Source organism: Oreochromis aureus, linkage group 17 (assembly GCF_013358895.1).
Source record: "Oreochromis aureus strain Israel breed Guangdong linkage group 17, ZZ_aureus, whole genome shotgun sequence".
Taxonomy (NCBI): domain Eukaryota; kingdom Metazoa; phylum Chordata; class Actinopteri; order Cichliformes; family Cichlidae; genus Oreochromis; species Oreochromis aureus.
Genome location: NC_052958.1, coordinates 17343765 through 17360180, shown reverse-complemented (window position 1 = coordinate 17360180; position 16416 = coordinate 17343765). Strand labels below are relative to the sequence as shown.

The following is a 16416-nucleotide window of genomic DNA, read 5'->3' as shown; positions in this document are numbered from 1 at the left end:
TCTGAACTGAGAGCTGTGTCTCTGGTGCTTTATAGATAATTGTTTCTTTTAGAAATTCTTTCAAAGGAACACACCAATAACCAATCTTTTACAGTAAATTACATCTAAGCATTATTAAAATCAAGGAATTATTAAATGTGTTAACATGTTAATGTGGGGTTTTTTATATGCTATATAACAGTAGCTATCAAATGTATACCATAGGCCAAGTCAGCTATACATATAATATAACGTGGAGTGGAAAACGAATTTGCCACTTCCTCATTTCTTAATTTGTTGCACATTTGGGAAAATATTCTGTGAAGTGACGAGACAAAATCTGGACTCTTTTGAAAAAGTTCTACTACATCAGGAGTAAAACTAACACAACACTTCATAAAATGAACATCATAGAAACAGTCAAACATGGTCTGGACTTAAATTTGATTGAGATGCTTTGACATGACTTTAAAAAGGCTCATAAACTGTCCAAATTTGGCTGAATTATAAAAGATTCTGCATATAAGAGTGGGCTAAAATTCCTCCACAGTCATCTCAAACATGGCGGTTGTAGTGTAATGATCTGGGGCTGCTTTGCTGCTTCAGGACGACTTGCTGTAATTGATGGGACGATCAATTCTGCTCTCTACCAGAAAATCCTGAAGGAGCATGTTTAACCATCAGTTCATATCCTGAAGCTTAAGCTCTCTTGGGTAGACTAAGTCCATGTCAGAATGGCTCAAAAACAAGGTTTTGGAGTGGCCAACACCGAATGTAAATCTGATAGAGATGTTTTGGTGTGACATTAAAAAGGCGGTTCTTGCTGGGAAATCCTCCAGTGTAGCTGAATTAAAACAATTCTTTAAAGCAGAGTGGGGCAAAATTCCTCCACAGTGATGTGCTTGTCAATTATCACAAATGCTTGATTGCAGGTCTTGCTGCCAAGGACGGCAGAACCAGGAGGTTTGGATAACTTGTTTCTATACTAAGTGAAATCATCATTTACAAACTGCATTTAGTACTTAGCTTATCTTCGCCTAATATTAAAAATTTGTTTGATGATCTGAAACATGTAAGTGTGAAAAATATGTAAAAAAATAGGGGGGCAAATGCTGTTTCACTGCACTGTACAGCAGCATAAAAAGCAATTAATACTCAGCATGAAAAACACTTATCTACATTCCTATCCTCACCTATGAGATGGCAGATAGGCTGGGCTTTTATTTCATTTAACAATAAAACGAGGAGCTCGATCATTCAGAAAGACTTCGGAGTAGAGCTGCTACTCCTCTACATGGAAAGAAGCCAGCTAAGATGGTTCAGGCATCTGACTAGGATGCCTGCTGGGTGTTTTGAACATGTACTACAGGAGAAGGGCTGTACTCAGGACATGCTGGGAAGATTATATCTCTCAGCTGGCTTGGGAGTGCCTTGGTGTTCCCTGAAGGAGCTGGAGGAGGTGACTGGGAAGGTGAACGTCTCTGCTTAGAGCACTATCTCTGTGACCAGACCAGATACACAGCAGATAATGGATGGATGGGTGATGGATGTTAATGAGGTTGTGTTGTGGGGCAGGTCTACATGTGCCTTGGCATTTATTATTGCAAGACACAAATCATGAGCACATTACTGTAAAAGTATTTTGTAGACTCTCATTGACCAACATGGAGGCAAATTTTATATCCTAAAAAACATTTCTTAAAAGCCTGTGTTTAAGCTAACCAGCTGTCCATCACTAGTAAACCATAACTAGTATGGACCACCATGTAAGGAGAAGATAAACTGTTTTTAAATCCCCTCAGCCTGAACGTACTCATGTTAACATGGTGGTACAGGAAGTTGCATATAACTTGGCCCTACTCTTTAGACTGTTGAATCTGAGCCGAACCCTTTTCTAGACTGCGTGAAAGTATCTGATAAGGCCATGGGACAGGCTACATGCTAGTGCAGCTTAGTCCAAAGAAAATAAAAAAAGCTTGGTCCCTCCATCTGATGATAAAATTAAAAGAAGAGCTGATAACATGTCAGATATCACAGAGGTTTTTCCTTTCACAGGTGTTCCTGTGGGTTCATCTCGAAGCATTCACAGTCATTGCATAGCTGAGTGTAATAAAAACTTCCTAAATGTTAATGCAGCTAAAGCTTTATCTTTGATGACAATTTTTGGTTTTAACTAAATAACTTTTGATTCATGCCCTGATGAATCTCTCCTTACATATTTTTTTCTTACAGATGAAGCACAGGTTTCCAAATACGGACTAGCTCTGTCTTCCTCTAGAAAAAGAGGTAGATGCAGAAAGAGAACTGATAGAAAGAGGCTACAGAGGGAGCCTCAGGGCCAGCTGCAGGCAAGCACCTGAGGGCTGTTGCAGGGACTGATGGCCTCCAGTAGCACTGTGGGGGGGGGGGTCTTTTTTGACAAGCATATGTCCTTCAGTGTCCATATTAAACAAATATGTAGGACAGATTTTTTACATTTGTGCAACAGCTCTAAAATGAGAACCATCCTATCTCAGAGAGATGACTAAAAACTAGTCCATGCATTTATTACTTCTAGGCTGGACTAGAAGCAATAAATGAAATGAAATAGTAATTCGTTATTATTAGGATGTCCTAAAAACTCACAGAAAAGCCTTCAGTTGATCCAAAAATGGAAAGAGAGAGCATATTTCTCCCAATAACGTCATTTCTTTATTCTCCCTTTATCGTTCACGTTCCCTGTTAAACCTAGAATCGAATTTAACCCTCTACTGTACACATTTTAATAGTACATACTAAAAATGACTTAACATCATTTACTGACTCGCTTTGGGCCATTTTATTGACAAAAAACAATTTTTTATTTCAGACACCCCCTTCCCAAAATATTTTTGTTGCCTAGGGGCAACATTGTGCAATACAAGAAAATGATCAGTTCAACAAATTTCCTTCCCACTATGGCCAAAACACTTACTCATAGTGGGTCATATGATTGTTGGGTTTTCTCTGTTTTCTTTGTATTATTGTTGGGTCTTTACTTTACAATATAAAGTGCCTTGAGGCAACTGTTGTTTTGATTTGGCGCTCTATAAATAAAACTAAAATGAATTGGACTCTGGTGTTAGTTTCCTGGTCTTTGTGCACCCACTGTTGAAGGCAAGTGTCAAGTGAAGTCCTTATTTTTGCATCTATCCCTTTGGTATAACTAAAAAAACAAAGACCCATAATGCTGCGTGTTACAGATGTCAGTGTGACAAGCACAGGAAAAAAACTGCATCATGTAAAAGAAACTAACGGCACCTGGGAACCTAGAGGTGCACAGCCCAGAAAATCTGTCAAAACACTGTTTTGGTTCAGGGACACATCTGCATTAGGCGGGTGCCTCATTTCTGGCTGTTTTCTCACAAAGCAAACTGCATTGATATTGTGAGAGCTGTCACACGAAGCTTTATTTTTGTTACGCTTCGTGTGACAGCTCCTCGCACCGCTAAGCCGGGGAACACGGTGGGGGAAAGGACATTACAGGAACACAAAATTACTACGAACCTTGTTAAAGAAAACCACCCCCTCCCCTGTTTTGAGTCAGTTTGCACACCACATCCTGTCAACACAGAGCTGCTAACACCTCCGGTAGGAAAGTACCAGAAGTCAAGTATTGTTACCGAAAAGGCAATGCAGTGTCTCAAGTGCAGCAGATGCTTTGAACATAAACCACAAACTGATCACTGGCTCATGGTAGAGAGGACACATCAAAGGGTCTGTTGTGACTTTATGTTCTTTAAGATAAGCTTTATGCATCGGTGACTTTGCCAGCAGCAGAAGTGCTGCATAAAACAATGTCTCATGCTCCCATACAATATGCATATTTACCATTCAGAGGGCAGCTCTCGACTGGAGATTACGGCAGAGGGGGCGCACCAATCTTCACAAGAGAATGACTAATATAAATCTCCACGCAGAGGACTGAAAGCACACATATAATAACACGGTGTTTCAAAGTGATTGCTCGCTATTCATCACCAGTGAATTCTCCGAGGCTCTAAAGCCATCATAAACTTACAGTAACTACTCTTTTAGCTCACCCACCTCGGTAATTGCTTTGGTAGAAAATTACTGGAAAGTGAGCTCAGGTGTAGGATCAGCACACACACAGTAACAACAGATAAATCTTGGCCTCTGCCTGCCTCCAGCAATAACTGCAGACATGTGATTAAACAGATAAACCAAGTTTAACCTTCGGTCCTTTCAAGATTATAGATTTAAATGACGAGACTTCTAACGTTACTTATTCTGGAAACATCACAGTTAATCAAATACAAATGAATATGAAGAAATATTAATATCAGACAAGTAAATACAAAATACAGTTTTTACTGTTTGTAATACACTGGAGGGTTTTCCAGCAAGAACAGTCTGTTTTGTCGTGCCAAAATATCCCGATCAGGTTTAAGTTTGGAGTTGAACACTTCAAAACCTTTATTTTGTTTTTGAGCCATTCAGACATGGACTTGGTCTACCCAAGTGAGCTTAAGCTTCACAAAACAAACTGATGGCCGGACATTCTCCTTCAGGATGTTCTGGTAGAACAGAACAGAATTCATGGTTCCATCAGTTCTTTAGTGACCTCTTCTTTAGTAGGCCAGCCACTCCTGGGAAGGTTCGCCACTGTTTCAAGTTTTCTACATCTGCACATATTGACTCTCAGCATGGTTCATTGGAGTCCCAAACCCTTAGAAATGTCTTTGTAATCCTTTCTACAGTGATGGAGGTCAGTGACTTTGTTTCTCATCTTTAGATCATGGCATGATGTGTTGCTTTTTGAGCTCTACTTCACTTTGTCAAACAGGTTGTATTTAATGATTCCTTGATTCGACAGGTCTGGCAGTAATCAGGCCTGGATGTGGCTGAACTAAACAGAACTCAGCTTTCCGAAAATGTGGCTAATCACATTTGATTAATTGTTAAACAAGCAGAAACAAATACTTTTTCACATACGATTGAAGAATAGGTTTGGATAACTTTTTTCATGTATTAAATTTAAAAAATTATAAAAATTAAAAAGTTAATAAAAAAAAAATTAAATTTGAAAACTGCATTTTGTATCTTTGCCTAAAATTTAAAATTGTTTTTGATCATGAGAAACATGTGTGACAAATATGCAAAAAAGTTAAAAAAAAAAAAAAAAGAAGGAAAGGAAAGGAAAGGAAAATATAATAAATATGTTTTCAGAAGCGAATCAATATACATTTAGAGCTGGAGGTATTCAGTGCAGCAGGTCTCACCTGGGTTGTGGGGTTTTTTAAAAATAATTTTTGCACTATAATGGAGCTATTTTTAATGAATAAAGCACTTTTATTATGTGCATATACAAGTTCGGTCCAATCTCAAACCTGCATCACATACATGAAGGAGAAAAAGAAAGAAAGAGGTTGTTTGTCTGCCATTAAAAAAAAAAAAATAATGATGGAAAATGCTCGTTATCCCTTCCTGTTAGTGCATAATTAGTCATTAGCCAGAGTAATCTGGACCTTAGAAAGGAGGTGAATGAATTGAATTGATTTAAGTTCTTTGTTTGTGCTCATGTACTGTTCAAAAACTTGTAGGAAGCACTTACATCATTAATCGGGTATTGATAAATGAACTAATCAAGTTGAAAAACTCTTATTGACATGCATTGGCAGTCACACAGGCGTAGAGACTGGTCAGCCACCCGCTGCCACCCATCTGCCTTTTAAGTCCGACATCATTAGCTGTTTCCGTCCAAACTCCTAATACTGTGGCGTCACTGAGAGTCAAAGCTGTCTAAATTTTTTCATTTCATTTTTAATAAAAATGATCAGTGTGGCTGCTCTCTCCTAGGTGTAACATAAAGTTTAACACGCAGGGATCCAGGAAAAACAGAATTTATGACGTTTAACGGAGTAAGAAGTTAGCAGGGAGTTAGCTCGCTAGTTTCCATCTAAAGATGACATACCATGTTCTGACTGAGCGATTTCTGGAAAACTAAAACGTAAATGTATAGCTCTGCTATCACTTCAGACATAAATGAAGACAGAAAACTAAACAGCAGCAATGGTTGTAAAGTTACTGATGGTTAGGGACAAATGTGATTGCGTGGCAGGAAAAACATGCTGAAAACAGACCAAACTTCAGTCCGGAGATAATCCATCCACAATACGAGGATAGTCATTAATATACTGCTGCATGCACCCATTCAAATTTTGTTAGCCTCAGAGTGATTCTTTTCCGACCTGATCAAATATTTGGTGCCTGGTAAACCGTGAGCCGATGGGCTGTAGTTAGGTTTTAAAAACTGAGCTTTAAAAAGTGCTGCCGATAAATAGTGGTAATAAAAACCCAGACAAAAAGACAACAGCCTTAATGAATGCAGTGTAGTTTGGACCCGGAAGCAGGTTTCATACGTCATCACTTAAACAACCGGATAGGCTGCTATGGAAAAATAGGTATTCCCTTCACGGTTGGCGACCAATTGTTTGAGGTTGCTGACTGTTGCTAGGTGAACCTGGTTGTAAATAGGTAGGTTAGGTTGCCATGGTCACCTGTAGTTTGCACAGAAGCCGATCGTTAGTGAAACTGTGACGCAAAGTAGAAACAGAGGCCGTTTGCTTTCAAAATAAAAGTTGCACCTTTAGCATTGTATTGGTTGCAGCAGTAAGGCAGATCTTTTACAATGAAGGCGACTGTTCTATTGTGATATAGTGTAAGGTTATCGAAACAATGCCAAGGTGAAGCCATGCTACCATTACAGTCAAAGTGTGTGACTTATCTTTTGCCCAGACAGGATATCGAATCGTTTGCAGCTCATATAAATACACTTTTTGATTTCTGCTCCTCTTCACATGATTAGAAACTGTGGAAGGTTAGAGTGGGCAGGAGAGCTTTGCTTTTGTCGCAGACCTTTGATAAAGGCTGACAGCCCACTCCTCCAGCCAGACCATCATCCTCATCACAGACTGTTCACTCCCACACCAGCAGCAAGACTACTGCAGAAAAGAAAACATTATTTACTTTGCCCGCCACTAGAAATAGCTTTCTCCATCGTGTTTCCTTCATCTCTATCAATAGCATCTCTTCCCGCTTTATATCATCCCCTCCATCTGGTGAGGGGATGAAAACACATCCCTGCAGGCTCTAGTAGCACAGCAGGAATGACCCACAAGTATTTACTTCACAGAGCAAAGCAGGGATGTTAATCAAACCAAGTCATCAGTGGTGAGGCAGCATGTTCTGTAAATCCAGATCCACTGAGTGGGAGATTCTCCAGAGTATTTCAAATAAGACCAATGATTAAAGTACCAGGATATTAAAATGCAAACCGAGAGACACTTAACAATTTTCCAAGCTGAAGGATATATGATTTGGGCAAATAAAAAAGAAATACCCAGCAAAAGCCAAGTAAGTATACGCAAATGCATATGGTTCTGCAAAAGAACAATTCCTCTTGTTCTGTCAGGGGACCACCTCCGACGGGACACCGATTGGGGTTAAATACCTGCGAATCTCCATCGAATCTGAAGTAGCTGATTGGATAAAAGGCGAAACATCTTCACAAACTGAAAAGAAGTCCAGTTGCCTCCAATGACAGCACTTGATGGTAGTCATTTTGCAGCAAACAGACAACAACTACCATCAACCAGATGTGATGAAAATGCTTTTTTTTTTTTTTTTTTTTTTACAAATCAGTTTATTTCAGTGAATTCTACTTAAATCTGCTTCTCTACAGAATTGTGTGAAATCTTGATGAACAAACTTATGATACTGAACAGCTTCAAACCGAATTAATGCCTGGCTTTTGGAGAGAACACAGAGTCCATGCCGGAAACTCAAATATTAGCTGTGTCTCATGATTTAATTTCACATTAATCCCCTCTGCCACATTATTCCTTCAAAAGTGGTAAAACATACTGTGAAAATATTGTTGTGAAATATTGTGACCACCTAGGAAGCTAAGTGCTGGTGTATTTACAGACTCACAGATATATACCCATAGATGACTGTCTGCTCCTGATATAAGGCTAATGTAAAACAAAATAGATATGTGAACATTAAATTTGTCATTCGGTCTTTGCATTCTTCAGTGTTAATTCTGTGCAACATACAGTAGATGTTAATCTACTTTTTAATCGGAACCTTTTTTTGTTCACTTTTTTTGGTTTACGTGTAGATTAGTTATCTTATTTGATTGAAAGGGGGGAGTTGCTAAGTTATCTGGCATCTTTGTTACCAAGCTGCATTCATTGAGTTTACAGGTGCAATGCAGAGACATACATATCTGCTAATCAGGGCTGTGTAAAAGACTAATCAAATATTAGAATTTGACTCACCAAAATTGAAGCAAAAACTTCTTTGATGATCTGTACCACACAGCAAACCATATTCTTAGTCAGATGAGGCATTAAAAATGCTCCAAATGGCTCCAAAAGCACAGACATAGTGAGGAGGTCCAGTTTAATGACTCAAAGCAGTGGATGAGGCATACCAGACACCGACGCCACATCCTTGACTCAATTATTCAGTTGGATAGGTTAGGGGAAAAAAAGTTCACCCCACTCAGAGTTGTTATAAATGTGGAAACTATCCAGAAAGGCCACCCTGCAGTTTCTGAACTCTTTTTCAGTTCTGGAAGTCACCCCTTGATTTGGACATAGGGTAGAACTGGATTTTACCAGCTAATGCTAGCCCCAACTGGCTAGCTTGGTTAGCAAAGGGCATCTTTTGCAGAAATGTGATCACTAACCATGCAATGTTAACTTGTTTGCCATATTAGATGTGTGACAATCAGGGTGACAGTGTACAATCAGGTGAATTAGAACCCTGTCACACAGGCCTCCCACAGTGCAGTTGCAGGAAAAATGATTTCCAAATGATTTATAAACCATGCCAACAGACTAGTCAATGACCCTCTGGTAATCACCTGTCGCTAGGGAAAAAGCTATATTCCTCAGGTGTTTGGCAAATGTTTCTTGGAAATTGCTTGTTTTTCTTAATCAGCTGGTAAAAACTTCTTTGTGTCACTGTGATGTCACTAGAATATTGCTACGGTCGTAGTTTGAATGAAAGTGACGGACTTCTCTACAAACACTGTACAGATACTCCCCAACCTGTACTGAAACTGTTAAATATGCAACACAAACTGGAAATGGAGAAGGTTTGCCTTTTCCGGCTGTAGCACCGATGTACAACAATAGTTTGCATCGTACATTGTCGTGTTGAATTGCCGCTTGGCTTCTAGCTACCAAGGATTTGCAGACATGCATGTAAAATAGAAGGAAGCAATAGAAGTTTTTTGGTGAAGTACATTTTTGCAACTGATTTGAACAAAAGTCAGCAAGCTCCAGGAACCACTTGACTTGTTGGCTCAGGAGTACACATTTTTCCCCAGCAACTAGCGGTTGTATTATGATATGGCTGACAAGGCTAAGTTTGGCAAGAAAAAATTGGCTCAAAATGTAAAATAACCAAAACAAAAACCGAAAAAACAGGACAATTGACTCCTTACCATGTTTTTGATTGGCCCGACACTGCACAAAACAAAACAGCTTACATCTTTCACTAAAATTATACCACCTATAATGCACAACTTGAAGCCCTAATGAAGTTTACCGTCTTAAGTTAGATTTAGCTACCAAATTGATCTCCCCCACAGGTGTTATGTTAGCTATGTATACTAAAACAATTTTTAGCACTGGGCTGCAAACATGCTGAAATCTGCTCATCATTACAGAGCACAAAATAGATTTGTACATTTTTTAGGTGCACTTTACATGCTAACATATAAATGCTATCGTCCTTGTATTAGCATGTCATTTAGGATGTCAATCAGTCACTTCCACTAATAAAACTCTAGATGCATTTAATGTGTCAGATTTAGTAGTTTTATAATTGATTGTAAAATTTGGGTTTTGCTATTAAGGTTTTACATTTTGTTCAACATGCTAATGCAAAAATGTTAAACATGCTAGGATGCTAACACAAGTTGCCCAAAGTAGGGTAAAACATTTATTTTTAAACTATCAAAACCATGTAAAGTAATATGTCATTTTAAATAAATCTATACTTATCCAGTATAGTTTTATAGTTCTTTTTATATTTAGTATATTTTTTATACCTCCTATATTACTAAAGTAAATGTGTTTTATTATATATTTTATGTATTGGTGTAAAGAATTACAAGTAAAGTTTAATTGTTATTTTAAAGATGTTGAAATGCAGCATTACATTTTTTAAAAATGTTACATTCTCTTTGTTTATATTTTAAAAGTATAAAAAAATTTTAAAAATAACAATAATAAGATCCTCTGACTGGAGCTTGTGTGCAAAGTTAATTATGTAGAATATTTATATAACATAAAATCCTTTTTAAAGTACCAGCATTCTCTCTTAACTTCCACTGTCACAATGACTGCATTGTCAGAAAGGCACTCCAACATAAATTCCCCCCAGAAAAATGGTTGTCTTTCTTTTCTATTCACCCTCAAAGTGACACTGAATCAAAAATAAGCATTATCCTGTCACATCTGCAGCACATTGTTCCACTGATCAAAACGCTGTTAGCAAGAGTGGATATAAAATTCATTGCATAAAAATCAAACACTTGCACAATATTGCATAATAAGACACCATGTAAGATTGCAATCCCCTGTGTCTACTGAGATAACTCTGCTGACTGTTAAAATCTCCTGTTGTGCACTGAAACAAAAAAATGTTGTAGAATTAAGTCAGAAGTGGGCTGTTAATCACAAGTGTGGTTACCATCAGTGGCTTGGGGCTGTTGATGGGACGTGGTGGAGCTTATGTTAAGTGTTCTCCCTCTTTGGGTGGTTAAGCTTATCAAGATTATCCATCTTTGGAGAAAAGAACTTTGGAGAGATAAATGCCGTGGAGAGAAAATATATCTCAGAAATGTTGTTTACTCGAAGTATAAAGTGGCATTAAAACTACCCCAAGCTTGCACCTTGAGTAAACAATATCACCTGAATTGCATTTCAGCTGTTCTTGTGATTTCCTTCACCTCCTGCGGGGCTCCACAGTCTGAAGATGAGCTGGTCTGTCAAAGCCAGCCTCTGCATAATTATCCTCATGTATTCCTGCAAACACGGCCGTCCCAACCATTTGTGACTCATCAGCATTGTATTCAAGCCGTACGAGACGTGTAAATAGGATCTCTGTGAGCGCATTAATCAGCAGTCGTCTCAGCCTGTTTCAGCCTCGGTTATGCAATCAAATATAATAGCTGCACGCATTTTACTGAATTCATTTTCAGCACATTCAGGTAAAGGAGTGCAGCAAATTAGACCCTGTGGTCAGAAAGTGTTTTCACTGATTAGAATCCTAACTGTTTCGTAAATGGCAGGAATTATCAAAAAGCTGTAAAACATATTTAAATGCTAAATAAAGGCATATTAAGATGCTAAAACATAGGGTCTATTTTAAAGCAGTAATTCAAACATTTGCTTGTCACAAATTCATATGAACTCCCAAGGTTTGGGTGAAAGAAAGAAAGAATTTGTAAAAATTAAAAGGAAAAAAAGATAAGAGCAAGAAATTAAAATGTACAGACTGTTTGACTCAGCATGGCTTGTTACTGCAGAGCTTTTGTACTGAGAAAAACCAGTATGTTTACCTAATTGTAGTTAATGTAAATATGTTAAATATCAGCTTTATAAGCAAAATAAATTACCTAAGTTAAAGATGTCCTCGTGTAAATTGGGAATTATTTTTGAGGATTCTGTTTTTTTCTGGTTTTTGATGCTAATCTAATCACAGAATCATTTCGTGGTTTCAGATATCAAATAAAGACTTGATCCAATGAGTAGCAAAGCTTTACATACAGATTACACAAAAACTTCAGACTTGCATTTCATGCAACTTGATAAGAAGGCGAGCATGCGCAAAGGGAATTAAGTGTGTCTCCATTTCTTTAAAACTGTGAGAGATGCCATTGGCTTTGGTGACAGCATAGTGTCTTAAACCTGCGGGTTTTTTTATGTCAGCAGGAGGCGACTCCTCTGGTCCCAAAAAGAAGAAAATTGTTTACCGAAGTCAAGTCCAATGGTTGTTTCACTCAAAGTCTTTTTGCATCCAAGACTTTCACCTCCTGTGTGTCGTTAAAAAGAATGGCAGGTTTAAAAGAGTCAGGTGTTGGCTTCACCTTTCTATGCTGATGAGATAGTAACATAAATTATTAGAAACCTGGACACCCGGACTATATATGTATACATATATACATATATACATATATACAGATAGACAGATAGATAGATAGATAGATAGATAGATAGATAGACAGATAGATAGATAGATAGATAGATAGATAGACAGATAGATAGATAGGATTGGAATTCTGGGCCGTGGACCTCAGGTTTGATACTACTATACTAGAATAACCCTCAACTGTTTATTTCAGTAGATTTTAAATCAAAAATGCCAAACACATACCACCTGAAACTCGTGAAAAAGGGAGGATCTGCTGAATACCTTTATATGAAAGTAATTTCATGTAAATAACCAGCAGTTGCAGCTCTGTCTAGCTTTCAGAGAATATTTTCCTATAAATGAGCAAAATTTGTAGTAAACTGTGGTTATTTTTAGCAGGAATTGGTCTCCATCAGTGGAGTTGACCTTGTGGGAACAGAGACGGCACATCAACATCTCTTCCCCTGATTTGTGGGTGTTCTTACTTTCTCACAGGAACAAGAGGCTGTCTGAGCGCCAGCAGTCGTATATATTTACAGATCTGACAGCGGCTGCCTGACGACTCTGTGACCTGACACTGAAGGCTGTGGAGGGAGGGAGGGAGGATTCAGTGTGTGCTTTGCGCCGGGCTGGACTGTCGGGTTGTGTTCAGCTCACTGTGGAGGCTTTTCTTCATGCTGAACAGCTATATTTCTTTTAGCAGATTAAGCTTTCAAGGCATTAGAAAGGAAGTTTTTAAGTGCCTTTAAAAGTTAGATTAAGTTCTTATAAACATTTTACATTCAGCTCATTGAAATTTTCTTTAAAAAAAAAATCCCAAGCTTAAAATCTTGAGTTTAATTTTTAATCATGTATGACGAATTTTAGTTCATTTACCTGTGGTGTTTTTGCCAAGCTGTAAATATCATGTTATTATTGTAAAATGAACTCACCGGCCACTTTATTAATTACACTTATTTAACTGCTTGTTATCTAAAAAATCAAATCAGCCAATCACATGCCAGCAACTCAGGTAAACATGGTTGAGATGACCTGCTGAAGTCCAAACTGAATCCAGACTGGGGAAATAGCTGTTTAACTGACTTTGAATGTGGCATGGCTGTTGGTCTGAGTATTTCAGAAACTGCTAATCTGCTGGGATTATCGAATACAACCATCTCTGTGATTTGCAGAGAATAGTCCAAAAAAGATAAAAACATCCAGTAAGTGGCAGCTGAAAATGTCCAGGAATGACCAGAGCTGACAGTAAGGCGACAGCAATTCAAATAATCACTTGTTACAACCGAGGTATGCAGAAGAGCATCTCTGAATGCACAGGCTTCAGGTAGATGGGATACAGCAGCAGAAGAGCACACTCCTGCCAGCTAAGCACAGGAAACTGAAGCTACCGTTCACATGGGCTCACTGACAGAAGATTACAAAAACGCTGCCTGATCTGCTGAGTCTTGATTTCTGCTGCAATATTCAGATTGTAGGGTCAGAATTTAATGTAAACAACATGAAAGCACAGATCCATCCTGGCCTTTCTCAGCGGTTCAGGATGCTGGTGGTGATGTAAAGTCCACTTTGGGTCCTTTAGTACCAAATGAGCATCATTTAAACACCACAGCCTGTGGGATGCTATCATTTCAACATGGAGCAAAATCTCTGACCAATATTTCCAGCACCTTGTAGAATCTGTGACAGGAAGACTTAAGATGGCTCTGAAGGCAGTGTGGTGCTAGCCAGCTGTATCTAATGAAATGTCCAATGAAGGCAAGCAATACATTTTCACAATATTAACAAATGAGGCAGGCAGTGTATAGAGAGTGGCTTGAAGGGACTGTGGCTGCATGCCATGGCATGCCAGCTTCTATAGACCGAATCCTTATGATGGGTTTGAAAGTCAATTAAATGCGTCAGAGCAGAGGTCCGTCACGGGCATTATAGTCACAGTATACTGTATGCTCACATCTCAGTGATTTTAGCCTGTGACCTCCCAAAACAAGTCATGTCTCACACTGGAGGTGTCAAATATTTTAGAAAGCCAGCATTTAGGGTTTATAACAGTAATAATACAAATCTCCACATTAATGACCTAAAATGTAATAAAAATATTTTTTTTAAATGAACAAAACATAAATAAATTTAGCATACATTTTTTAAAGATTTAAATCTCCATAGATACTATATGATATTTAAAAATCAGTCATACGGACATAATGTAAACCACACTTCTCAGTGAGATGAGGGTTAAAACAGTCATCTGATGAAAACAGTTACTTAAAAAAATCCTAAACCTGAACATTTTAGTCCTCAAAGGTGAACCAGATTCACATTAATAAAAGGCCAGATTGCAATTTTCTATGTGAAATGTGTTCAAGTGATAACATTCAGGGACACGAAGACAACACTGCTCACATTGGTCCACACTATATAACAACAAAATCCCTACACGAGATATCCCCAGTGGCCTATCAACAATTTCCTGCTAAACAAAACAAACTAGGCTTCAACTCGAGTCAGTCCATGAAATGATGTGGCTAAAATAGCTGCAGATAAGTCCATATATACACACACAGGAGGTCAGAGACATCATGGCAAGGCTATTAGCCCTGCATGGTCATGTCACAGGGTCAGATGTCTGAGATGTGTTTTACGTCCAGCTTGCCTGCTCGGGGAAAATATCAGAGCAAAAGTCACGGCCGAGCACAGGAATCATTGCTGGAAAGCAGGCAAGGCTCTGCATGCTAAACAGGCTGACATTTTGCCTGGGAAATCCGAATGGAAACAGGAGTCCCATACTCTGTTTAAACACAAACCAACCAGCTTAAATCCACGCTTATCTGATGGGATACATAAACACAACAGCATAACAAATGAGCCGGGCCCTGCTTGACCTTTGATGGTCATAAAGATGAGGCAGTGTGAACTTACTGGACTCATTTAAAAGACCAAGCTGTAACTGAAGCAAGGACTGTGATATGACTACAACTGCTGCAATTATCTTTACAGCTGGGGTTAACTTAATAATGACTCATCCACTCACACAGCTATCAGCATACATTTTGGCCACTTGCCCTTTTCATGACTTACAAACTGATGAGGTAAATATAGTTAAGTACATTTAAAAGATACCAATCGCAACATGGGGTACTTTTAGGATTCAGAACAACTGTGATGTAGATAACACAAAATAGTTGCAATTTAAAGTAAAAGTTTTTAGAAAATAGTCCCCTGAACAGCCCTATTTTGGTAGTGGATATGGTTGTAGTTAAAAAATTATGTAAACTCATTGTGGACATGGATGCCGTGGTAATTTAGGGCTTTTAACAATTTTTTTAAACTGTTCTTTTTCCAGGGTGAAATGATTTGTACAGCATCTTTAATGACATTAAAAACTGCATCATCTACGTCCACATTTTATAGCTTTTTGATGTTCTTTTATCAAACCCACCATTATCATTAGCTTTTAACCAGAAAAAAAGTTTTTCTTAGAGTAAAGAAAAACCAAGATGTGAAATGCTGTCTAAAGCTCTTGTACTACAAAGGGAATTTAAATAGCTTCATCTGCATGAAGATGCTTCTATAAAAACAGAAAATAAAACAGGTCCTATAAGGGAGCCCTGTGGGACACCTTTAGTTTGCCTAACAAAATCATAATTACGGCCCCCTGCATAAGCATGCCTAGCTCAGTTTACAAGATAATTTCAGAACCATTTAACAGCTGTAAGACTAAAACCAGCATTCCCAGAAAATTATTTTGTTAATCTGGACAGCTTTCAGTGCGATTAAAGTTTCATTACTCATCCAAGTGACTATTTCAGTCTCAGCTGAATGCAGGTTTCCGCATCCTTATAAATTGTACAACTCCATTTTTAATAATGGTGTCAAAACAATGTACATTATATTTATTTACCTTTAAGCTATCAAATACAGATGCAGCACAAAAACAATTTGCTTGTCGTGTTTGTCGCTTGTTGATAGTTTTGGTTGTGATTTTGTAAGATAACCGTCTGATATAAGTACCACACACTTCGCATTGCTAACAGTTATTTTGCCAGTAATCACTACAATTTTATCAAACTCATTGTCATCCCATCAGTGTATTAAGATTAATGAACTTTAATCTTACTCCAAGATGCCTTACTTTGTGGTCATTTCCAGGTTCACCAACAACCCAGTGAAACAGTTCTCCTCCTCTATTCAGCCTGGAAGTCAGCAAATTTGTGCAAGAGACTGGTGCTCTGCTTTCAAACTCAC

General features: G+C 38.2%; 1 protein-coding gene across 1 annotated transcript in view; it reads right to left on the bottom strand.

Annotated features, from left to right (window-relative positions):
- The window catches only part of LOC116325430 (endosome/lysosome-associated apoptosis and autophagy regulator family member 2-like), a 79405-nt gene extending 70872 nt beyond the window's left edge, over positions 1-8533 (bottom strand). Inside the window, exon 1 of the mRNA XM_039601246.1 lies at positions 8304-8533. Within this exon, the coding sequence (XP_039457180.1) occupies positions 8304-8411 (108 nt within the window). The 5' untranslated portion in view covers positions 8412-8533. The remainder of the gene's footprint in view (positions 1-8303) is intronic.
- Positions 8534-16416: the final 7883 nt, after the last annotated feature.